This window comes from Botryllus schlosseri, chromosome 14 (genome assembly GCF_051294905.1).
Source record: "Botryllus schlosseri isolate E-star chromosome 14, Bs_hap1, whole genome shotgun sequence".
Classification (NCBI taxonomy): domain Eukaryota; kingdom Metazoa; phylum Chordata; class Ascidiacea; order Stolidobranchia; family Styelidae; genus Botryllus; species Botryllus schlosseri.
In genome coordinates this window covers 12,560,870-12,583,899 of record NC_137249.1, presented here as the reverse complement: position 1 = coordinate 12,583,899, position 23,030 = coordinate 12,560,870, and the positions used below count along the sequence as shown (strand labels likewise).

At 39.0% G+C, this 23,030-nt stretch overlaps 3 protein-coding genes across 5 annotated transcripts; 1 reads left to right on the top strand and 2 right to left on the bottom strand.

Moving 5' to 3' along the window:
• The first annotated feature begins 292 nt into the window (after positions 1 to 292).
• On the top strand, positions 293 to 8,686 carry LOC145455270 (acyl-CoA synthetase short-chain family member 3, mitochondrial-like). 3 transcript variants are annotated; one of them, XM_080333215.1, is made up of 17 exons: positions 293 to 507; positions 568 to 704; positions 761 to 905; positions 973 to 1,056; positions 1,362 to 1,471; positions 1,530 to 1,659; positions 3,872 to 3,998; positions 4,074 to 4,165; positions 4,328 to 4,423; positions 4,894 to 4,989; positions 5,614 to 5,765; positions 6,034 to 6,233; positions 6,362 to 6,507; positions 6,589 to 6,711; positions 7,275 to 7,374; positions 7,652 to 7,827; positions 8,241 to 8,686. In XM_080333215.1, exons 1-17 carry the CDS (start codon positions 433 to 435, stop codon positions 8,316 to 8,318), a joined length of 2,067 nt encoding a protein of 688 aa, XP_080189341.1. In that variant the 5' UTR covers positions 293 to 432; the 3' UTR covers positions 8,319 to 8,686. The 3 variants fall into 3 exon arrangements, with proteins under 3 accessions (XP_080189341.1, XP_080189342.1, XP_080189343.1); XM_080333216.1 differs by lacking the exon at positions 4,328 to 4,423 and having other exon boundaries at positions 296 to 507; XM_080333217.1 differs by lacking the exon at positions 4,894 to 4,989 and having other exon boundaries at positions 296 to 507.
• A 1,183-nt stretch (positions 8,687 to 9,869) lies between these two features.
• On the bottom strand, positions 9,870 to 11,387 carry LOC145455650 (acyl-CoA synthetase short-chain family member 3, mitochondrial-like). The gene is made up of 2 exons (XM_080333634.1): positions 11,188 to 11,387; positions 9,870 to 10,160 (listed from the first exon to the last, which is right to left on the bottom strand). The coding sequence occupies exons 1-2, from the start codon at positions 11,377 to 11,379 to the stop codon at positions 10,080 to 10,082; spliced, it is 273 nt and encodes a 90-aa protein (XP_080189760.1). The 5' UTR covers positions 11,380 to 11,387; the 3' UTR covers positions 9,870 to 10,079.
• Positions 11,388 to 11,806: 419 nt separating this feature from the next.
• Positions 11,807 to 21,837, bottom strand: LOC145455649 (acyl-CoA synthetase short-chain family member 3, mitochondrial-like). Its single transcript, XM_080333633.1, has 14 exons — positions 21,424 to 21,837; positions 21,223 to 21,359; positions 20,603 to 20,747; positions 20,458 to 20,541; positions 19,982 to 20,091; positions 19,670 to 19,799; positions 18,662 to 18,791; positions 17,259 to 17,350; positions 15,159 to 15,254; positions 14,413 to 14,564; positions 13,646 to 13,845; positions 12,770 to 12,915; positions 12,232 to 12,354; positions 11,807 to 11,945 (listed from the first exon to the last, which is right to left on the bottom strand). The coding sequence occupies exons 1-14, from the start codon at positions 21,481 to 21,483 to the stop codon at positions 11,841 to 11,843; spliced, it is 1,710 nt and encodes a 569-aa protein (XP_080189759.1). The 5' UTR covers positions 21,484 to 21,837; the 3' UTR covers positions 11,807 to 11,840.
• Between the last annotated feature and the right edge of the window lie 1,193 nt (positions 21,838 to 23,030).

The following is a 23,030-nucleotide window of genomic DNA, read 5'->3' as shown; positions in this document are numbered from 1 at the left end:
CAGCAGCATGAGGGGGTTACATTCTGGCAGCATCATTCTCCTCTGGATATTATTCATGTGCGGCTGTTACCTGTTTTGTATCACTCACTTACCAAGTTACTGATCATAGTTGTGGGATGAAGTCATATTAAATTCATACCTTTCCATTTTATCGTGCAATTTTTATGTATTGTCCATGACGCTCGATGACAAATCACTAACAGGCGGCATTGCTGCAATCGTTGCAAAGTAAAATCCGGATGCTCATTAATTGCACGCTTGACTACTCCTGCATCGTCTTGGGATTTTGCTTGGGCGGTTGCGTAGATCGTTTGGCGTTAGTTACATATTCTTGTATCGTAGTAGGTAGGGATGAGATTACATTTGCTCCAGTAATATTATGCCATTTACTTAGCCAATTTTACGGATTTTCAGATATAGCAGTTGAGTAGAATGGCCCCAACAATCCCAAATCTAGCTAGATCCTCTCGCAGGTTATCACAACAGCTGATTTGGAGAAGATATGTGGTGAGACCCCCTTGGTTAAGCGTAAGGCGATTAAACTAAAGCCATCTTTTTTATTATCAGTCAAAGAAATACTACGCCGCACATAAGGAAAGTCTTGAGAAGCGAGAAGAGTTTTGGAGTAAAGCGGCCGACGACTTGACATGGTTCAAAAAGTGGGATAAAGTTATAGACAACTCAGACCCGCCTTTCACAAAATGGTAAACAAGCAGGCTATAGACCAATACTTTACGTTTACCAATAACTCTATTCTCAGGTTTGTTGGCGGCCAATACAGTCATTGCTATAATTCAATCGATCGTCATGTAGAAAATGGGAAAGGAGATAATGTAGCAATTATCCATGATAGTCCTGTAACAAAATCTGTCACGAAGTTAACATATTCGGATCTACTCGACCAGGTATTTTTTCGCCTGTTATTTGAAGTATATCCTCTACCGTTATCAGTATTGCTATGAAATCATTCAGGTTTCGAGACTTGCCGGAGTACTATCCAAACTCAATGTCCAGAAAGGTGATCGAGTTATCATATACATGCCTATGATACCCCAAGTAAGTTACCATGGTGGGAGAGTACATGCAATGTTTTTGTGTGTGAAATTATGGCTCTGTAAATCATAATTAGGCTATGCTTTGAGATTATAGCTCATTTACTGCATCCAATCATTCAGCCTTTATTCATGCCTCCATCTGAATCTCACTGTCCTAGTAGTCGATTATTGTGATATAGCCTATATATTCTATCGTTATGTTTATCTAAATTTAAAAATCCTGTATCTTATACAGTAAAGATTGCAGCACACAATCTGAGTAAGCGTACGGTGGCAAAACACCATATTACATTCCAACCGTTTCAGGCAATTATATCAATGATGGCTGCTATTCGCCTGGGTGCAATCCATGTCGTGGTGTTCGGAGGATTTGCTGCGAAGGAATTATCGGCGAGAATCAACAGTTGTAAACCAAAGTGAATACAATATTTGTAGTTGATGCAGTGCAGAACTTGAGTATTTGTTGAATTTTAGAGTCATCATATGTGCCAATTATGGAATTGAGCCAAACAGATTAGTCAACTACAAGCCAATGTTGGACAAAGCAATTGAGATGGCCGAGCACAAACCATCGCATACTGTTGTCTACCAACGGCCGAACTTGGTATGTTTCATTTTAGTTGTACGTGTGCAAGGTCTGTATTGCGTTATTCTGCTGGCGTCGTGTCACATTTGAATCTTTTGAGTGCTATTTTGTGTAAAATACAGTAGGATCGAGATTGAATTGTTCTTATTGTTGCTGGACAATAACATTACCTGCATAATCAGCGATACTCTCTTAGTTCTGCTTGTAGTCAACATGACAAAATTTTGACTGGCGTCACATGCTGTGGCAGAAATGAGCCGAGTTGTAGTTGGTGTATTCATTTTTCCAACATTAGAAATCTCATCTGCTTTGCAAGCCCAGATTTTTTTTAGGTATAACAATGTCGATTAGGTGTCTGAATTTGTTAACGTTTTAGCCATGGGTGAAAGTATCAAACTCCAGTAGAATTGAGAAAAATTCTCCCGATTCAGCATGGGACAGAAATATTTTAACCAGTGAGTTCATATCAATTTTTTAGTTTTGCCTAAGAAGCATAAAAATACTGTCACGACTGTGAAATGGGCTAGGTTATACTCCGCATTCAACAATTTTCAATTGAGCCGATTTCAACAATTTTCAATTGAGCCAAGTTCAACAATTTTCAATTGAGCAAAGTTCAACAATTTTCAATTGAGCAAAGTTCAACGATTTTTAAATTAAGCCAAGTTGAGTGCCGTGACCGAACTGCAATTTGATGTTAAATGAAGTCTTGAACCAGTCGGAGCTACAATTTCGGATCGTTGCGCGTGTGAAGCCAAGTAGAATTGAAGTTTGAGTCAGTTGGACTGCCAGACTCCCGAACTGATTCCTATTACTACCTGCTCTTCCCTGGAGCTACATAACGATTGTTTCGGTGCCACATATTTACAGAGGTGGTCAGTAAAGAAGTTCTTCTACTTTTTGGAAGTACTTAAGTAGTTTTCCTCTACTTCTGGTACTTACTCGAGTAGATCTGATTTTCTCTACTTCGTAATATTTTGTAATCTACTTGCTTACTTTTCGCTATTTTCAGTTTGTCAAGTAAAAGTAGTCTAATCCCTAATACGAAAGATAGCCTGAGGAATTTTAGGGCTGTTTTCACGGAGTACCAACATTTAATATTCATAAAAGTCAAGTAAAGCCCAGGAATTTTGTTGCGCTTCGCGCACAGTGGTTATGGAGTGACAAATATGTTTTCACGAAAGTATCAGTGAATATAATTTAAGTACCGGATAGCTTGGTTCCGCTCACACCGCATTTTCACCCTTATCAAATATTTCATCACAGTAAACATGGCCCACTATAACGTTTGAAACTACCGTTTTGGCAATCTAGCAATCACCGATCATATCGTAATCTAGCAGCCCATTACGTGTCTTGCTAATTTGGAAAATCCAGCTTTTTTTAACGTTACACCTGTTTTAGCAGATCACCTTTGAAGCTTTATGGACAAAAGACATAGAATATATTTTCCGCTTTTAAGAAGTGGTATGTGTATTTCACTTTCAATTGCGATGCGAGTATCATACTTTGAGTTCTACTTACTTTCAGTTCTTTTGTCTTAAGAACATACATGTTGAAGCATAAAAGCAAGTGTAGTAATGCCTCTATTTTCCGAAAATATGGCTATTCTAAATAGAACTTTTAGGATCCACAATATTTGTTATTAACGTATACTAATCGCGCAAAGTGATGAAACCGTATCCTATACAACTTCTACGTATTGCTCTTCGCCTAAACATGGGGCCTTATAATATGGGGTAGGGCGCCATGCCATTATATTCTCTAAATCGGGGTCTTCTAGTTTGCAAAGGGTTAGTATCGCATTTTCATATCAATACTATAATTTGCATCCCATGATGCGAAAGAATGCTTATTCTGTCGAAAATTGATACCTCCTGGGATGCATCAATACGAATCAAGCTCTCTTCACCTTCAGCATAGCTCAATTCATGCGAACGAATTAAGACTGTTTTCAGAACTACTTACTTACTTGAGTAGATTTAAAGTCAGTCAATTCTACTTTTACTTCAAGTAGTTTGAGGTGACTAATTGAAGAAATACTTCTACTCGTACTTAAGTAGATTTTTTCGTCGCTACTTCTACTTCTACTTGAGTAGCTTTCTTGACTACTTTGGCCACCTCTGTAAATTTATTATGAATTTTGCAATATTCTTGGTTAACTTGACGCTAGTCTCGTGGATTGTGAAACTAAACTGGGTTTTCGTCATATTGACATTGACGCTTTCAGGATCGCGTGGAACTCAACGAGAGAGACGTAGATTGGGATGAGGCACTCGCTACGGCTTCACCGCACGACTGTGTCCCTGTTGATGCCAACCATCCAATGTATCTCTTATATACATCTGGAACGACTGGTAGGTTCATCATAACCGTGTTTTACACTGTCCAATCTCAGCAGTCCATCTTTTCATGTGCAATTTACCCATTAGGTTTACCGAAGGCTGCGGTAAGACCCACGGCTGGTCATTCAGTCGTGTTGCATTGGAGTATGCAGAACATATATGGGGTAAAACCGGGAGAGGTGAGTTATCACAGAGTTTATTGTGCCATTTGCGTGAATCAAAAGTTCTGAAATTCACAGACGTGTAAATTTATGAAATCCCTATAAAATTTACCATATATGCAGCCCCGTGGAAAGCAATTATTTGGTTTGTCTAGTGATGTGTGCATCGATGATTTTCAGACGTTTTGGGCTACAGCTGACATAGGTTGGGTCGTCGGTCACTCTTACGTGTGCCACGCACCCCTCGTTCACGGCAACACGACCATTATGTACGAGGTAATATGATCGGGCGATTGGCACTTATCATTGCCCCAAGCATGCAACGTTGATACGCAATTTTCACTGGTAGCATGGTTGGAAATTGCTGCATGCTGGGTTTTGACAGAAATGAAGATAATTGCATTGTTATCATGGTAGCTTGTCGGCAGAGGTGTTCAGTAACAAAGTACTTCTACTTTCTGGAGTACACAAGTAGATTTTGCCTATTTGCACATCGTACCCAAGTGGTTATGTTTTTTTTAAACTATTTTCCTTCTTAAGGCAAAAAGTACTTGATTTTAACACTTCGTATATTGTAAGGTAGAAAGTTGATTTGAGAGATACACTCCACTTTAGGGCCCATATATGAATTGACGGTGTGTTAAAAATCAATTTGTTTGTCGTGTGCACTGTCCTCTTACTGATTTCTTTTGGACACTTGGATACTTTGTGTGACTTTAATTTGCATGGTAATTTTTTGCATGTAGACGTACTGGGCAGCTGCTGATATTGGCTGGGCTGTTGGTCACTCATACGGATGTCATGCAACCTTGGTTCATGGTAACCCGTTTGTTGTGTACGAGGTAAGGTGATCTCTGGTTTCGAAATTCTAATTGTCAGTCTTTGAACTTGAAAAGCGGGCATGTTATTACCAAAACTGAATTAGCTAGAATTGGGAAGTTGCATGTAAACTATTCAGCCACTCCACTTCCGATTCTCATAAAGTGAGAGGTCTCTATATACTAACTCTATTCATATTCTCTATAGAAGAAGTATAATAAGGCCGAGACCTGCCCTTGATCATGTGGAATTGCTATTGAAGTGCCAACTCATTAATCTCGCAACTCACCGCATGATTCTTGTTGAAGATGTCACACATTGTCATTGGATATATAAATATACAATACATATCATTTGTGTACAAATGACAGAGGAGGTATTATCAAAGATGATATTTCAAATCAATACCTATTCCAATCACGTACAAAGCTCCATGATACCAATCATTGTACCTGGTGGAATGAAATTTAACCTGCATGTCTGCCTGTAGGCCGTCCATCCAGACTGGATATTCAACTGATATGCCTTTATCAATCGCGGTCTAGAATTGGTTCTGATAATAGTTTCATCGTCTTGATCATTGGTTGTGCTTAGTGAATTCTGTGCCGTGATTGGTTTTTCCTGTTTGAACCATGGCCGAATTTCAGGGCAAGCCAATCGGAACTCCGGATGCTTCAGCATTTTTTCGAGTGATTCACGATCACAAAGTTGCATGCTTATTTACTGCACCTACCGCATTGCGTGTTATTAAACGGGAAGACCCACAAGCTGCTATGAGCCAGAAATTTGATTTGTCAAGGTAAGCGGTCTGGCAGTCCGGCACTAGCCAGTAGGATATGTCAACAAGAAATGGTGTTATTCGAGTTTCGCAATTAAAGATAAAAGTAGTGCTGCTTAGGAAGGTCCTGACTTCTTCATTCAGAAGTAAGAGAGTGTTTTCTCAGCAAGTGATGTTCAGTTATTATCTGTGACTTCACCAAGTCGTTTCGATTCCATTTTTTTGTATTTTGAATCGTGGTTATACATTTACACATTTTTGTATTCTACTACTTATCCTTGCCTTGTAGTCTTAGAACGCTATTTGTTGCCGGCGAGCATTGTGACATTGACACAGCAAACTGGGCTGCTAAAGCATTCAAGGCACCGGTACTGGACCATTGGTGGCAGACTGAAACGGGACACCCGATAACTTCATCTTGCGTGGGATTGGAGACGTCGTTATCGCCACCTGCTGGTACAACAGGCGTTCCAGCACCAGGATGGGACAGTAAGATAGAATTATATTTGAAACTTTCCGTGCTTTCCTTTACCAAAATAATCTATCCCTGTCTTTGGTATATATGAATATATGAACCTAAGGATGAATTAATAATCATATCGTTTATTGTTCATTAGTCCAAGTCGTGGATGAAGAGGGGGTGCCAGTGAAACGCGGTACGTTGGGCAACATCGTCGCGAAGCTGCCTTTAAATCTGGGTACATTCCAGACAATATGGCAAGATGATGAGCGCTATGTCAACACCTACTTTACAAAATTCCCGGTGAGCTCCGGTGACTCATATTTTGTAACTAAGTACCATGCAACGAAAAGAATTATTTAAAAAAAAACGATTTGGTTGCAGGGTTATTACGATACAATGGACGCTGGGGTACAGGACGAGCAAGGTTACGTGTCTGTCATGTCAAGAACAGATGACGTGATTAACGTAGCCGGCCATCGATTGTCTTGCGGTCATATTGAGGAAGTGAGTGTTGTCTCCGAAATGTAGAGTTCTGGGCGCAACTGTTCAAGTGCTCAAATACACAAACAGTAATCTTTTACCAACAAAAAATTATCGCGTTAATACTCTTCCATTGCTGCAGACTTAAACCTCGGTTAGTCGTAACTCGCCAACGAAAAACACGTGGCACAAGGCTACTAATAATCATGGAACAATATTTCTGTCTGATAGCAATCGACCCTTAACAATTATCACAAAGCGCTATGAAATCATTTTAGTTTGGAAGTACAAATTTATGTTGGGTGAGATGTAGCTGGCATTGATTTCCTTTTGGCCAAAAAAGATGCATATTTGAAACTTCCAAGTCATTATTACTGTTTTGAAGGCATCTTTGGTGATATTTGAATACTTGGCTCTTGACTTGAAGCTTAATAGTGGTATGAACATACAATCAATCGGTAATGAAACGTTTCCAATGAGTCTGTAATATCCCGGTGGATATAAGCTTTCCCTTTTTGTATTGCGGTGCTAACACAAATTCAAGTTATTACTGTGAAGAAGCTTCCAGTACCGGTGACTTTTTTTAGGTCATCAGCTCACATCCGGCAGTCGCGGAAGCTGCTGTGGTGGCGAAATCAGACCGTGTCAAAGGCGCCACACCATTTGCATTTATCATTTTGAAAACAGGTGCACTGGCTACGTTTTGCTATCTGCCTTTTTGAGCATGTAATGTTTTTTCTGGTAGTATGTATAAGTAGGTCGCGAAATCAGTGTTCTTGAAGCCTAGCCATTTTGATTTCTGTACAATCATTGATTTACAGCATTTTTACAGGACCGGAATTTGCCTACCCAAACCTATCTTTACTCATATTTGACGGGCAGGATTATACTTATGCAGCTCTTTGACATTCATAAATTCAATATCTCATTTTAGCGTGTTATATATTCGCACCTTTGTGAACAGGGTACGAAAAACAGACTGCCGACATATTGCCGAATATCATCCAATTGGTTCGAGAACAAATCGGTCCCGTGGCTGCATTTAAAGAAGGCGTGTTCGTTAATAGACTTCCAAAGACGCGATCAGGGAAAACGCCCAGAAAAAGTCTCGAAGCCTTGGTAAACCAGCAACCTTACAAGGTACAGATGAACTTAGTGAATCCATCCATTTTCTGGTGTTTATTTCATTCCAAAACGCAATTTTAGACTCATAAGAAGCTTCAATTACGCCTGATATGTGATGGTAAACTCTTTACCATAACTAAAGATATTTGTCTCTACTTGATTAAGTACTGCAAGTACTTGAGTATCCCAAAAAGAAGTACTTGGTTGCTGACCACCTTTTTCTCCTATACTGATAATAACTTACCGTGAGCCCGACTGTTCAACTACCTCATATCAACAATCAACATGTTATATGCACATGCGCAGATCGTGTGTATGTCTATCATGAGTAGGTGACTGTATATGCAGCAAAAACATCAAGCACAAAAATAAACTATGTCCTTTCCTTCCTTGAGTGATGCATGACTTTGATATTTTCGTAATTACAGATCACACCGACAATCGAAGATGATACTGTTTATCCAGAGCTTGAAAGCGTATTGTCAGAGCATCTCGAGAGCAATTGAATTAAAATATATTGAGTGTCTGCTGCTGAACAAACTGTCAAGTTTTGCACACTTGGGATCACAGACAATCGATATTGGCAGTGCAAACTCATCGCCGTTACTGCAATAAAAAATCAATCTATTATGTGCATTACGTGTCCCTTTTAATTATGCTTTACTAGATCACATTCAATCAAATGTTTAGCTGTTCGTGCCTTACCTAATAATTTACATTCGCAAATTGTATTTTGTATTGTGCAGTCGATATTATTGCAACCTCGAATGTGTTATGAAAAGCTCGCTTATGGTTCTTGTTGCCAGTCGAGCTATCTTTACATGGTGTCTCATGCTGGAAATAAACATAAAAGATCTCACTGATCAACATAACATTTGCAGGGGTGGATTTGGTGCAAGGCCATGTTTATTTGGTCGTTGTCATTTGAAGTCGGGCTGCGGAGCCATACAAACATCTCAAGACTGGAAAGCTAGGCATCGCATGTTGTATATATTGTCAATCAAAATATTTGATACATCATCATATTTGTATCTGGGTTGTTATGACTCCGAGTCATTTTTTCGAAAATGTGTAAAATGACTCGATTTGTACTCGAGTCATTGTGCATGACTTGAATCAAGTCATATGACTCAAGACTAGGACGGCTAAAACACACTTTTCATTGTAACTTTGAAAAATAGTAAAGTTACACCATTATTGGTATTTCATCTATCAGTCCTGATACTAGGAAAAGAAACCGTTACAACTGAGGAAAATTACTATATTATGAATACGAGCCATTCCACATCACTAGTGCAGATTTGGTAAAAGTGGCTTGAACCGAATTGAACTTGAAACTGAACAGTGAACATATTGACTCGGACTCAAGTCAAAACACTACGACTCGGACTCGATCCCGTACTAGCTGACTTGACTCGGTGGTGAATTGAAAATGACTTGACTTGAGTCTAAACTACAAAAGTGAGATTAACTTGTGACTGGTTACAACTTGATTCGTATTGTTCATGAATATGTCAATTTAGAACCGAATATTGTTATATCAGACAGTGCCTGATCAAGTATCATTGATAGCTTTTCTCTACTCGTTATGTGGAATCATATCATTGTGAAATAGAGACTTTACAATATGACTTCGTAGCACATGAATACCCTAACGTGCTGAATCCAAAAGATAGACAGCTGTGTCGTTGTGAGAACTTGACGCAAATGAGGTGCTCTTCTATACATGAACTATATCCATATGACTGAGAGATCGAAAAGGTCGAATAAATAAAGAATTAGTCGTAACCCACCCGAGCCAGCGGTGCTTAGTTCGATTTAAAGTAAAATAATTATCCACTGATGTCCTGAAATCGCCCTCAATTCAAGTGTCTAAAATTTTACTTACAGACATAACATCAATATTGCCTCACTAGGGAAAATTTATTTCTACTGCAAAAAAATGAATTGCCGACACTTCTTGGTTTACTTCTACGTATCGGAAGCGGTATGTTACGCTATATGCTCAAGTGCTATGATGTCTACGTAAGGTGTTGCTACCAAAAAAATAATGACCATTTAATTTCATAAACTTAATTTTATTGAATTTACAATGATCAATAAAAATGCACATTATCACAACACAGTGGGAAAAGTAGTTGCGCACAATTCCATAAGTTGTTTTGCCGATTGCACAGTAAAATTGAAATGATTAAGAAGGAATCTCGTAGGCATAAATTAAATATACATTTTCATCTGTTTGATATACTGCGGCGGTCATGAAGAGATTACTGCTTCGTTTTGCGGTACGCCTCTAAACTTGCTTCTATCTCTCCGTATACCGACACGTCTTCAATAGTTGGACTAACCTGTACAAAAATACGATCATTTTACATATATGAAACAAATCCTAAGTAGAACCCTACCAATATCTGCTTCCATAGAAATATTGGTATTAGCCAACTCTGGCCGATATTTACCGGCCTGTGCAGTGATATCAACACTTCTACATTAGTTCGAAGTGAGAGCGCCTGCAGTAATGTTGGATTGATTTATGACAGTAAACAGTTCATTGCTTAGCGAAAATGCCCAAAGGTTGGGTTTCTGTACTATGATATAAATCTGTTGGACATGAGGTACTAATTTCCTGCAGTTAGAATGTAGATGTGCAATGTAGAATGTTGAATGTTGAATGTAGATGTGCTACATATGATATACATTTTACGTCTGGTTAAATACTGTCACATTTCCATTGGCAGAAAACATCATTTCATCAGCACTAATAAGCGGTACTTACTCAAAATCCCAATATAGGTCAGGCTCTAATTCTGAGTACAGTAGTAGGCTCCCTCAAGGGCCATAGCAGTGTAGTGAAAATTTTACTATTGCTGAATGGTTTTCAAGTCAAAGAGAGTACACTTTATACTCTTGTAATTTGTTGACTGAATCGATTTATAACATTTTTACAAATGAAATTACAATCAGTGTGGGATACCCCCTCTGGTTCGCGAGCATGGACATACTTTTAAACATGGAATTCATTTTACAACTGCAGAGCCATTGCCTGTAAGGTGCAGAGATGCATTAGGTATTTTTGCGAATAGAAGTCTGGGCATATTGTTCAGAGCTCTGGTTGAAGATACATGTGTGTAGATTTCGAACCATTCATTCACCATGTCCTTTCAAACAGTTTTATTCCAACATGAAAGACATTACATCCATTTGTACTTGGCTGGGAATATACAACACCTATTTTACGATAGTAGCATTCACTCTTGACATAATACATACAAATAACCGTTGATCATTGATGAAATGAGTGCAGGTGCAGACTCATGACTTAGATAGGAAAATTGTTCCGTTCATCCATGGATATCTACATATCCCTGCATTCACCTTGTAAACTTTTCCGTTGAGCATTTCCTCAAGACTTCTCCTTGGTATTTTACCGGATCTGGTCTTTGGCAACCTTTTTACGAATACCCCTTGTCTGAAAGCAGCTACCGGGCCAATTTTGTCGCGCACAAGTTGAACAACATCTTTCAAGACGGTGTCTACTTCATGTTCATATTCTGGACGTGAAAACATAGGATTGACAAAATGGCAATACTATTGAAAATATTTGCTCACACGAGAAAGTAAGAGTTCTAGTTGGAAAAAAAAACGAATGATATTCCATTGTGTTTAACATGCTATTTTTCAGCCGAAGAAAACAGGCCATTATTGCATGTTAAGATCTAACATTACGACGTTGGCAGATCACTACTCAATCTCACTCGAGACAAGAATTGGAATGAAGTAGGGCTTGCACGGTAACCCAAACCCGAGTTGACTATTGACTGCACAAGTAAAAGTAGCTTTATAGTGATTTACCAATACATCATGATTCACAAGAAGGCATTAAAAAAATACGAGCATCGCTCATGTTATTATGGCATGACGAATTATAAGCATATAAGAAACAAGCATATTGATGGGCGCTCCGTCACAATAATTTCAGACAAAAAAGGCATATAATGTATCTTAAATAAAGAGATACAATGAACGAATTAGCCTTGTTTTACTGCAATATACGCAAATGGAATGGCGCCTTTAACATCTTCATTCTTTCCCACAACGGCGGCTTCTATGACTGCACAATGAGAGCATATAACCTGGAAGTACACCACGACACAAACATGAATGATATCATAATTGCGAACACAGCTGCGAAGTCCGTTTCAAATCCAATAAAAATCATGATTGCTATCTGCCGCTTCATCATTTGCTACTGCAATACTACCTGCCGAAATGTGAGATCTAACAGTGCACTCCACACCATCCACCACCATCCGATTTGACGATGGAGATGCAAAGGAACCGTAAGACCATTTACATATCAACTTTGTTTTATCAAAGATAGAGGAATAGGGAATTGAATATGCTGCATGATTTTCCCACCTCTTCAATGTGACCGCATGACAACCGGTGCCCAGCTACATTGATTACATCATCAGTTCTTGACAAAACAGAAATGTATCCCTGTTCATCCTGTATGCCAGCATCCATAGTGTCATAATATCCCTGTACATAAAAAAGCTACACATTATACATAAAGGAACAATGAACACATGCACATGCGGTTAGCACTCAAGCAAACAGCCTCTGTAGTTTAAGGTAATTGAGTTTTAGCAGTTTTTAAAGCACTAGTAGAGCATTCTACAGCCGATAAACCACGCCACATCTTCCAATCAGCATTGCAATCTGCTCAGCAATATTGCTGATGTTTCGTGAACTTACAACAGCAAAGAGATTTGAAATTATGTGCTTTTATAGCATTGTAGTTGAGAATACATTTTCATGTGAACTATTGTAAACATCTAAATACATATTAAGTTTCAAGTATTCAAAGATACCAATTGATAGGTGCCGGTATGGTAATCCTTCCAGTACCACCTGTTCAGGTCTGTGCCATTATTGTGAGAGTAGTAAAACCTACCGGAAACCTCTTGAAATACGTATCTACGTAACGGTGATCATCATCCCAAATCGTACTGAATGTGCCTGGATTTAGTGGCAATTTCGCTACAATGTTTCCCAAGACGCCAGGTTCTACTTGAAATCCATTTTCATCCATGACTCGTACTAAACATGAATACAAGGTTAGTGTTGAGTAACATGCAATTTGAATATAAACCCTGAATCATATGGCTGGAATTAGCATTAGGCAAAATAGAGAGGAAGGAATTGAATATTTACAAATCGATGTCCTGTTCAGGACTTCAGATTCAACTCAATCCCATATCCATATCCTGAATTGATTTCGTATCATATGTAAAATGAGAGTCCATATCGGGAAAGGACTGAAATCTTATTAGAAAGTCGCGTGAAACTTCTAAATGATATCCGAGTCCAAAACATGAATCCTAATCTGCTGAAATTGTCAAATCCTTGCTCATCTCCAGTGTGTGGTAGATTTGATCACAGTGATCCTAGGCATCATCATTATCTGTGTTCTGAAATAATCCAAACATCACAAACGATAGGGTACACTCTTGAGATGCAAGGACCGATACTCGTATCGCCGTAAAAGGCGTCACATTATTGATTTGTGTAATGAGGGAAGGAGAAGGCTACAATAAACAAATGAACGTTCCTATGTCGTATTACAATAGAAGCAACCGATCTGGTTTTATATATATGTATTATTCACAAAATTCAACAGGTGCTCAAACGGTTTGAAAACTATCTTGTGGAAAATGCTGCCGAAATTTAGCAGGCTGAGAAATGTTTGGAAGACGTCAAAATTCCAATGCGCATGCGAATCAATAACGCAATAGTGCCACAGGAAAAGTAATCAGCAATACCAACATACCATCCCATCCTGGCACCGGAAGGCCTGTAGTGCCACCGGGTGGATGGAGGGGTGTGTCTAATCCCACACAAGGTGCAGATATCGGATGGCCAGTCTCGGTCTGCCACCAATGATTCAGTACAAACGTTTTGAACGCTTTCGCAGTCCAATCGGCCGTGTCGGTGTCGCAGTGTTCTCCGCCGACAAACAGGGTTCGCAAACTGGATCGGAATCAAACTCACAGATTAGGATATTCAGTCATTCGAAATAGCACAAGAATTGCGCTTCAATGAAAAGACAAGCAAGATCAGAGAAGACTCTGTAAAGTCTATCAATCAAACAAACACCCGCCTTGGCCTGAGAATTGTCAGAAAACTGGGGGAACTTATTAAAAAGTAGCATACGCCAGGCACAGTGGCAGAGCAGATCAGAGAGATGAATATGGATTAGGATTTTAAAATACTAAATTGCAGATTTTGAACAGATTAGGATGGATTAATATTTAGAGATTGAATTTCTAATCATTCAACTTTTCATGCGACTTTCCGAATGAGAAAGACAGTATTCAGTAAGATGATCAAGACCACGGTAATTAGCTAGCCCACACTATAAAATATATTTCTTAAACTTGATCTATTGAAATACTTCAAATTAGCTCAGTCAATGCACAATTGTACAATGTTCACACATTCGAACAAAATTCAGTCATACTTCGGCCACGCTGGGATTTAACATGCATTGTACGCGACTGAAGGATATTTAATTTTCGTTGCTATCTCTCGTCTCACCTTGACAAATCAAAGTTATGACCCAAAGTGCCGTTTGGGTCCTCACGTTTTATGACACGCAACGCAGTCGGTGAAGTGAACATGCAGGCGACTTTATGATTATCGATCACTCTGAAAAATGATGAGGAATCCGGAGTCCCGGCTGGCTTACCCTGAGAAGACAAATTCACGAGAAATTAGTATCGTTACAAGTAGAAACTTGTCCAAATCTGCAAAAAATAACGCCTTGTCTGCTTCACTACAACCAAACGGGAAAATTAGTCTCCTGATACTGATATGGCTATATATTTGTTTAGTTAAAAACGTTTCAATTCAATCTATAGAAAACTAACCTACGGATAGATGCGCAACACGTGATTCACGGTCAAGTGATACGATGGTCGGCAGATTTGTCTCATTGTTCTCTAAACAATCGCAACCACGCAGCACAATGACCATAACAACGGTCCTTGCGTGGTTGCGATTGTTCAGAACAATGCCGATTTTCAGATATTGGCTATTTTGGGGTGGTTCCATTGCCTTGATGAAAGTTTACTGTATATTATCAGAATCAGCACGACTGTAGCTTTCAAATAAGATCAACTTAATATAATTTGAGCGCTCGGGTCGTGATCTATGGGATTAGCAATTTCGTTGCCGTTTCATGCTATGAAGCGACAACAAATCTGCCGACCATCGAATCACTCGACTGCAAATCACGTGTTGCGCATCTATCCGTAGGTTAGTTATCTATATTCAATCCATACCTCATACATAACTGTAGTGCTTCCTTGTACCAATGGACCATGACACGTGTAAGAATGTCCAGAAACCCATCCTATATCGGCAGCAGTCCAAAATGTCTGCATCACAAAAAAGATAACAATAATCATAGCCTAGGTACTATCAATGACATTGCATTCACAGTTAAGGGATTGAATAGAATAAGATATTTCGAATTAATCAATTCATCGCAAATCAGATGGATATTCTGCAAGTCATTGTTGTAACTATAGTCACAGGAAACCAGTACAGCGGAGTTCTAGAAATAAATCAAGATGATGAAGCATGAAGAAACAGTGTCAAGCTTTAAAAAACATGAGACTCAAAACGAGTTACCTGTGACTGGTACAATGATTCATAAGAAAGTGTGGATCAAAATCGAAATGAACATTCCAGCATGATACGGTAGGTGTACTTGATAATATTGGTTCTCTTTTACATCTTTGATTGTGCTGTTAACTCTTTTATCAATAACACAGGTTGCACGTGATACAGTTTCAGAAACATCATTCAGGACAAATTGATGACAAACTGCTCAAGTTGATAGAAATAGATGATGACTGGATACTCTGGCATACCAGAGTGGATGCATGAACCTCCAAGTGTAATTTCATGGCAATGATTACAGAGTCCCAATCCTCACGTTTTCCAAACGTTTTCTTGCATTGCCACAGTTAATGAACCAAGTTTTTCTATTAATTGACAATTTTACCAAGATATGCGAATACAGGGGGGAGATGAGGCCAAGATGAGACACAGGGCAAGATGAGACATGCAACTATCTCATAGAAAAATTTTCTGATGGACAGATTCCTTCAACTACGTTGTTCCCATAATGTCATTCTATAGTCCTACCATATTAACAAGGCAAACAGATTTGAGGTTGGGCAGAAAAATGCCAAAAACTCTATTTTCATAGTCTGTGTCAGTTATGTGAATTCGTGTTTTTAAGAGCATGCCTAGCATAGTTTTTCATATTATAAAACAACATTACTGGAGCTGGTAAAGTGCAATATTAGCAGTGCAATCATGCACTTACCTCTGAAAAGTAATAGACAGAAAATTTTTTATTGAAGTTTATACAATAATTGAGGTGTGGGGGTAAGATGAGACAAATCCATGGGGGTAAGTTGAGACATGGGTATCAAAGGGCTTTTCCACTGAAAGCCTCGCAATATGCAAAATATACTGTTCCAGGCACACATAATATAGTATTATGTATTATGTGTATAGTATTATGTGTATAGTATTATAATAGTTGACCAGATATGACATTACAAAACAAAATAATAACAAAATTCTTATTGTTGCTGGATCACATGGATAATTTGTTTTCCATGTCATTTAAATTCGTATATGATGTACAAATTCTTTTTAAAAGTGAATTATTTCATGATTAATATATTATATTCATGATGTTGCTAGTTGAATCATCATTAGGGATGAATTGGTGAGGTACTGAGCAAGAATTGCTGGGTGTCTCATCTTGAACACAGTGTGTCTCATCTTACCCTCCTCTGGGGCTTAGTTGAGACATTTGAGCAAGGATTTTTTAGGGCCAAGAAATCCATAAGTATTTTGTTCAATATAACTCAAGACATAGCCATAAATAGTACAGATTACAGGCTTTCCATTGGCACCAAAATTAATCGTCAGAAGGCATTACTCTTTGAGTGGCATTGAAATATCAGAAAAGTGTCTCATCTTGGCCTCCTCTCCCCCTGTCAGCAAGAGTGGGTTAATCATGCTAACTCATATGCATTCACCGTGGCAAGTCATTAATGTTCATTTAGAGATGCAAATTTCATTTAGAAGAGCTTCTTTCGGTAATTTGTGAAAAATCTATAATATGCAGCCAACTTTGGTTGAGACACATTTGAAATGCTGCAGAAAAATGGAACAGTTGAATATAGTAGCCTACACAGCAATCTAATATTTATTGAAATAGTGAATTTGTTCTCATGAGTTCAAACAGCCACTTTTCTATAATCAAACTGACTGCCATTATGCAATGGTACCTAATGTAAGACCTTCCAAGATTTTATGTCTTCGAAATTTATTATTTATTCTAGGAGCACACTGACCTCTCCTGGTTTCAAGCCATACACATTTGATATGCTCCAGTGTAAAGCCACTGAATGGCCTGCTGTGGGACGAACAACAGCTTTGGGTGAACCTGTTTAAAATACATTCAATACTGACTTCACAGTCACTGGTACGACATATAAATTGATGGTATAATAAACACCTGAAAATCATGTACAGTAAAATATTTATCACCTATGTCTGTGCGTATGAATATATAAATCAGAAAGCTCTTGCAGGGGGCGTATATGTAAATATGTTACGGCAAAATATTATTAGTATCAATTGCCTATATGGCACTTGAGTATGAATTTCCATCCACACTCCTACACAGTAGCATCCTACAACCAGCAAATACCGTGTTATTGACAGCATAAAAGTACTATTAGAAAGATTTTGAACAATACAAATTTTCAATCGCAGTTGCGCTGAAAGGAACGGTATTTTATAGAAACAAGGGCTTGGGTCGTAAGAGAAATTCTTTGAATCTTTGTCGGAAGGTTGATTGGATTTTAGGTACAGAAAAAAGACTACTACTACTACTTAACGGGGCATGTGCTCGAAAAATGATGTTATCTCAAATTGAAGAGCAGATCGGAAAAAAAATTACCCGCAGTCATTTTCCTCAGAAAGCCACCGTAATGGAGCTGCAATTAAACGAATTTTGTATAAGCTCAACTGATGTGGCTGCGCGTCGTTTCTTAACCTGTTGCAAAATTTCTGGGGCGATATCTTCACCGTCGCACTTGCCTGACGCAACCTCCATATTGTAGCTCAAATTCATTATGCAGTATATGGTAAACATATGCTGCTACACTCAGTTTGCTTCCACATGATACAACAGCACGGACTCTTAATGCCACTTGCATAAGACATTAGCATAGCACAGCACAATACCTGTAGTGTACAACCGAGCCAGTATGGTGATTATGCGAATATATACAGATGTTGCAAGTGGCATTGAGAGTCCGTGCTGTTGTATCATATGGATTGTTGAATCAAAGTGAGTGACACATTATATGTTTTCCACGTACTGCATAAACAAATGAAGCTACAATGTCAAGGTCGCGGCGATGAAGATATCGCGCCAGAAATTTCGCAACTGGTTAAGAAATGTGTTAGCTGGAACGGAACGGGGCTTATGCAAAATTCATTTAATTGCAGCTCCATTACAGTGGTTTTCTGAATAAATACCTGTGGCCAAAAAAAATTTTCCGATCTGCGCTTCAATTTGAGACCCCATCATTTTTAGAGCGCAGTGCCCCTTTAACTTGATTGTAGAGGTAACAAGGACTAATATGATGAAGAGCTTTGTATTGAAGAGGTACTGTTCACTGCACAGTGTACATGTAACGATATGATTTAGTAGCCGGCCACATATTGCTGCAGACTATTATCTTACCTGTGGTTCCTGATGTATATAAAAGATACATGGGATGATTAGACTCCACAGGCACACAATCGTGCGACGACGCTTTATCAATGGCTTCCAACCAATCAACATCTCTTTCCGCATTAATCTCTACTGGATCCTGGGTAAAGAAAGTCACAAGATCTGCTGGAAATTATACATCATAGTAAAAGATCTCATTTGGACTACTTTGTGACATTTCATAGAGTCGCTTTAAAATGATTACAATGAGGGATGGATGGAGTACTTCAATTGTAAAGCTTAGGGTTGTAATGACTCAAGTCGCGATTTTCTGATGACTTGACTTGACACGAGTCATTTTCTCAAAATACGGGAATGACTCGACTCGACTCGAGTCAATCTGTGTACTGACTCGACTTGGACTCGAGTCGAGTCGAGCCATTGTGCATGACTCAGACCAAGTCATATGACTCTAGTCTCCGACGGCCAAGACCGACATTTCATTGTAATTTCGAGGAATAGTAAAATAACCACACCTATTGGCACTGGTACTTGTAAATGCGACTAGAAACTGTTGAAAGTAAGGAAAACTAGTATATTTTAAGTGCAAACCATTCGATATCACCAAACAGAGTTATAAAAAGTGGTTTTAACAAGACTTCAACGCAATGACTTGGACTCGGACTCGAATCATAATACCATGACTCGGACTCAACCCTTTGTTCGGTGACCTGAACTCGGACTTGACTTGGTGGTGAATTAAAAATGACTCGACTTGACTTGAGTCAAATCTATGAAAGTGAGATTGACTTGTGACTTGGTTACAACCCTGGTAAAGCTCAATGTGTTTTGGAGTTGAAATTGATACCGCCACAGTAGGATGCATTAGAATGAGTTTGAGTATATTCCCCGGTAGGGTGTAGCGTAGAGGTAAAGGTGAACTCATTACATGATATCCCAATTACAATAGCCACAAATCAAAATTATTCATGCATTCCAGCAAACCAATGTTACAAGGAATATTACAGTAAAACTTACCATAGTCGGTCGTTGATACACGATGGTTTTCAAGGGCTTGTGTGACGACAGACTTATAGCTTCATCAACCATGTGCTTGTAATTTACGAGCCTGTTCGGTTCCACTCCGTAACTGGCGCATATTATCACCCTATAATTGTGCATGTGCAAGTGCATTCATGTTTAGATTTACTCGCATAGAGATATAACACCACCTGGACGGTGAAAGATTTTGTTGATAACGCAAACTTTTTGGCTAAATCATTACGCACAAGATGAATCTAAAATCAACTTCCAGATAAGCTTGACGGCGGTGTAGTACAAACATATTACTTGGGTTTGCAACTGCTTATCCGTGCCGATAATTCCTTCGATGCAAATCCTCCGAACACGACAGCGTGAATAGCTCCCAAACGTACGACAGCCATCATAGAAACGATAGCCTACAAATCCAACACATAACTAATTAGTCAGATTTCAATAAAATTGTAGGCACTTGAATAGGACCGTTCATTCAGAGATTGCGATCGCAAATATTAGTCAACGTATCAATGACTATATGTGTAGCTGTTAAAATTAGCAGGAATCGTATCACGATAGGGGAGGGATGGAAACGCCTACTTGGGTTGATTCGACAGCAAATATAGTCCTTACCATTTGGCACTCGAGTCTCAACAACAAATGACCTGAAACTTTAGAAAACGAGAGATATGTTTGAACCTTCCACATTTCCGCCCTTTAGCAAATGTAGTGAGTGAGTAAGTGATGAAAATCTGGCACATCTTTATAACAACATGAATTCAACGTACCTCAGGTACCATTGGCATGTAGATCATTACGCGGTCTCCTTTTGCAAGACCGAGTTTAGAAAGAGCTCCGGAGAGTCGGGACACCTGAAGGAATACAATACGGTAACATATATTTCTTGCTATGAAAAGATGTACGTCAACATACTTTGTCAAGAAGTTCTGCATACGTCATCCTTGCCATCGTGCTCGTAACAGGACTATCGTGGATTATTGCAACTTTCTCTCCCTTTCCATTTTCCACGTGACGATCAATGGAATTGTAACAGTGATTGTATTTTCCACCGATAAACCTGGTAAATGAAGATACCTCGATTTTGAGAGATGGGGGAGAAAAAACGTACTTAAGTAGTAGTATACAAGCAAAATTACTTGAGTAAGTGGAGAAAACCTACACGGATACTATGAAATAGTAGAAGGATAATCTTACTGATCTGATGACACCTAGACACCTAGGGAGCGATAAAGATATGTTGCACTTGATAAGGGGGTGATGACTGATGAGTCCAAAAAGTTTACAGACGGCCATGCTACATCAAAACTAATCTGACCATTCATAGGCCTACAAGCCCGGTCCATTATGGTAGAGATATGAAACATATTCACCAGGTTACATGCAAGCGAGTCAGCACATATGTCTGGCTGTATAATGTATATGCAAACGCCGGCATCGCAGATAACTGGAGTCAGACAAAATCAGGTCGTAAGAAGGAACAGATCAACTAGCTAGGCCGAATTATAGACACTATCGTTGCAGCTAAAGACTACCATTTAGTGAACGGTGGGTTTGAGTTGTCCATCGCACGGTCCCATTTTCTATACCACGTTAGGTGCTCCGCAGCATCTTCCCAAAACTTCTCGCGGCTTTCTATGCTTTTCTTGTAGGCGGCGTAATACTTGTTCGACTAAAAAATGAATCACGCAAACGCTTGCACCAATTAGGTTGAGTTTTTTCAACTTTTTGCATACCAGAAATCTTCGATAGGGAGAACGTTTCCTGCCGAATGTTTGTCGCATGAGTCTTATCATAGTCGCATATTAATTTACACACTACAATCCTTTCGGCGCAAAACAAGTCTGTTGACTAGAGAAATTAGTCAACCGTGCATCCTTTTTGCAAGGAATGCTGCAATTTCGCTATGAATCCGGTCGTTTCCGGATAATACTACTTCAGGCTTGTTATCAAAATTCAAGTCTGGTTGGAACTATCCTAAAATATCCGAAGCAAATGTTACAGCTATCCAAAAATATCCGAAACAAAATCTGCAATAGAATCAAATCCGACTGTCTCAAAAAAGTGCAAAATTCAGTCGAATGCTTTCCGAATCCGTCCGATGCTCATGCTCATCACTGATTCAGACAGGCCGCTGACGGCTCCATTCCCCAACAATATGAAGTCCGGCTGGATCGCGATATTTAAAATTTTTAAAAAGTTAAACTGACTAGTGGTAGAACAGTGAGGTTTGGTGTGGTAGTACCCAGCAGGTATTCGGGATTACCTGGAATCAATGATATTTATATCATGGGCTGGAATAGAAGCAGGCACAAGGGTGCTGTGGAAATGCAGTTGTTTCAATCGTGTAGTGTAGTAAAAGTAATGCCTCTATTTTTCGAAAATAACGCTACACTAAATATAAATTTTACGATCCACAATATTTGTTATTAACGTATACTAATCGCGCAAAGTGTTGAAACCGTATCCGATAAAGCTTCTACGTATTGCTCTTTGCCTAAACTTGGGGCCTTATAATATGGGGTAGGGCGCCATGCCATATGTTCTCTAGAACGGGTCTTCTTGTAAACAAAGAGTTAGTATCGCATTTTCATATCAATACTATAATTTGCATCCCACGATGCGAAAGAATGCTTATTATGTTGAAAATTGATACCTCCTGGGATGCATCAATGCGAATCTAGCTTTCTGCACCTTCCACATATCTCAATTTGCAGCTTTTAACAGTCCATGCGAACGAATTAAGACTGTTTTCAAAACTAGCCTACTTACTAACTTGAGTAGATTTAAAGTCAGTCAATTCTACTTCTACTTCGAGTAGTTTTAGGTAGCTTATGGAAGAAGTACTTCTACTCGTTCTTTAAAAGTTTTTAAAGTCGTTACTTCTACTGCTACTTGAGCAGCTTGCTTGGCTACTTTGACCACCTCTGATTATAATACAATTCAATGACGTTCGAAAGCACAGGGATAAGCCTGCAATTCCTTTTCACAATGGATGGCAAAATATTACAGTATATCACATATCCTACAGAGATGTACAATTTTTGTATAGACTAAGAATCAGTCATCATTGCCCACGACTTCTTGGTCATTTGGCCTTTCCCTATACGGGTTGCCACATTGGATCAATGGCATAGTTGGTAAATCCGCCGCCACCGACGAGACAGACCCCGGCACGATTCTCGGCAATAAAACGTTTCGAAATGTCGTTTATCTGCGCTCCTCCTCCCCTGCATCGCTCTTCTTGCGGCGTCTTTACCACAACAAAAAAGTCCAGAGAAGGATAAATGAAGAGTGAAGGAAAGCAGAAGATAGTCGTGCGATCAATATCGAACTGTTACAT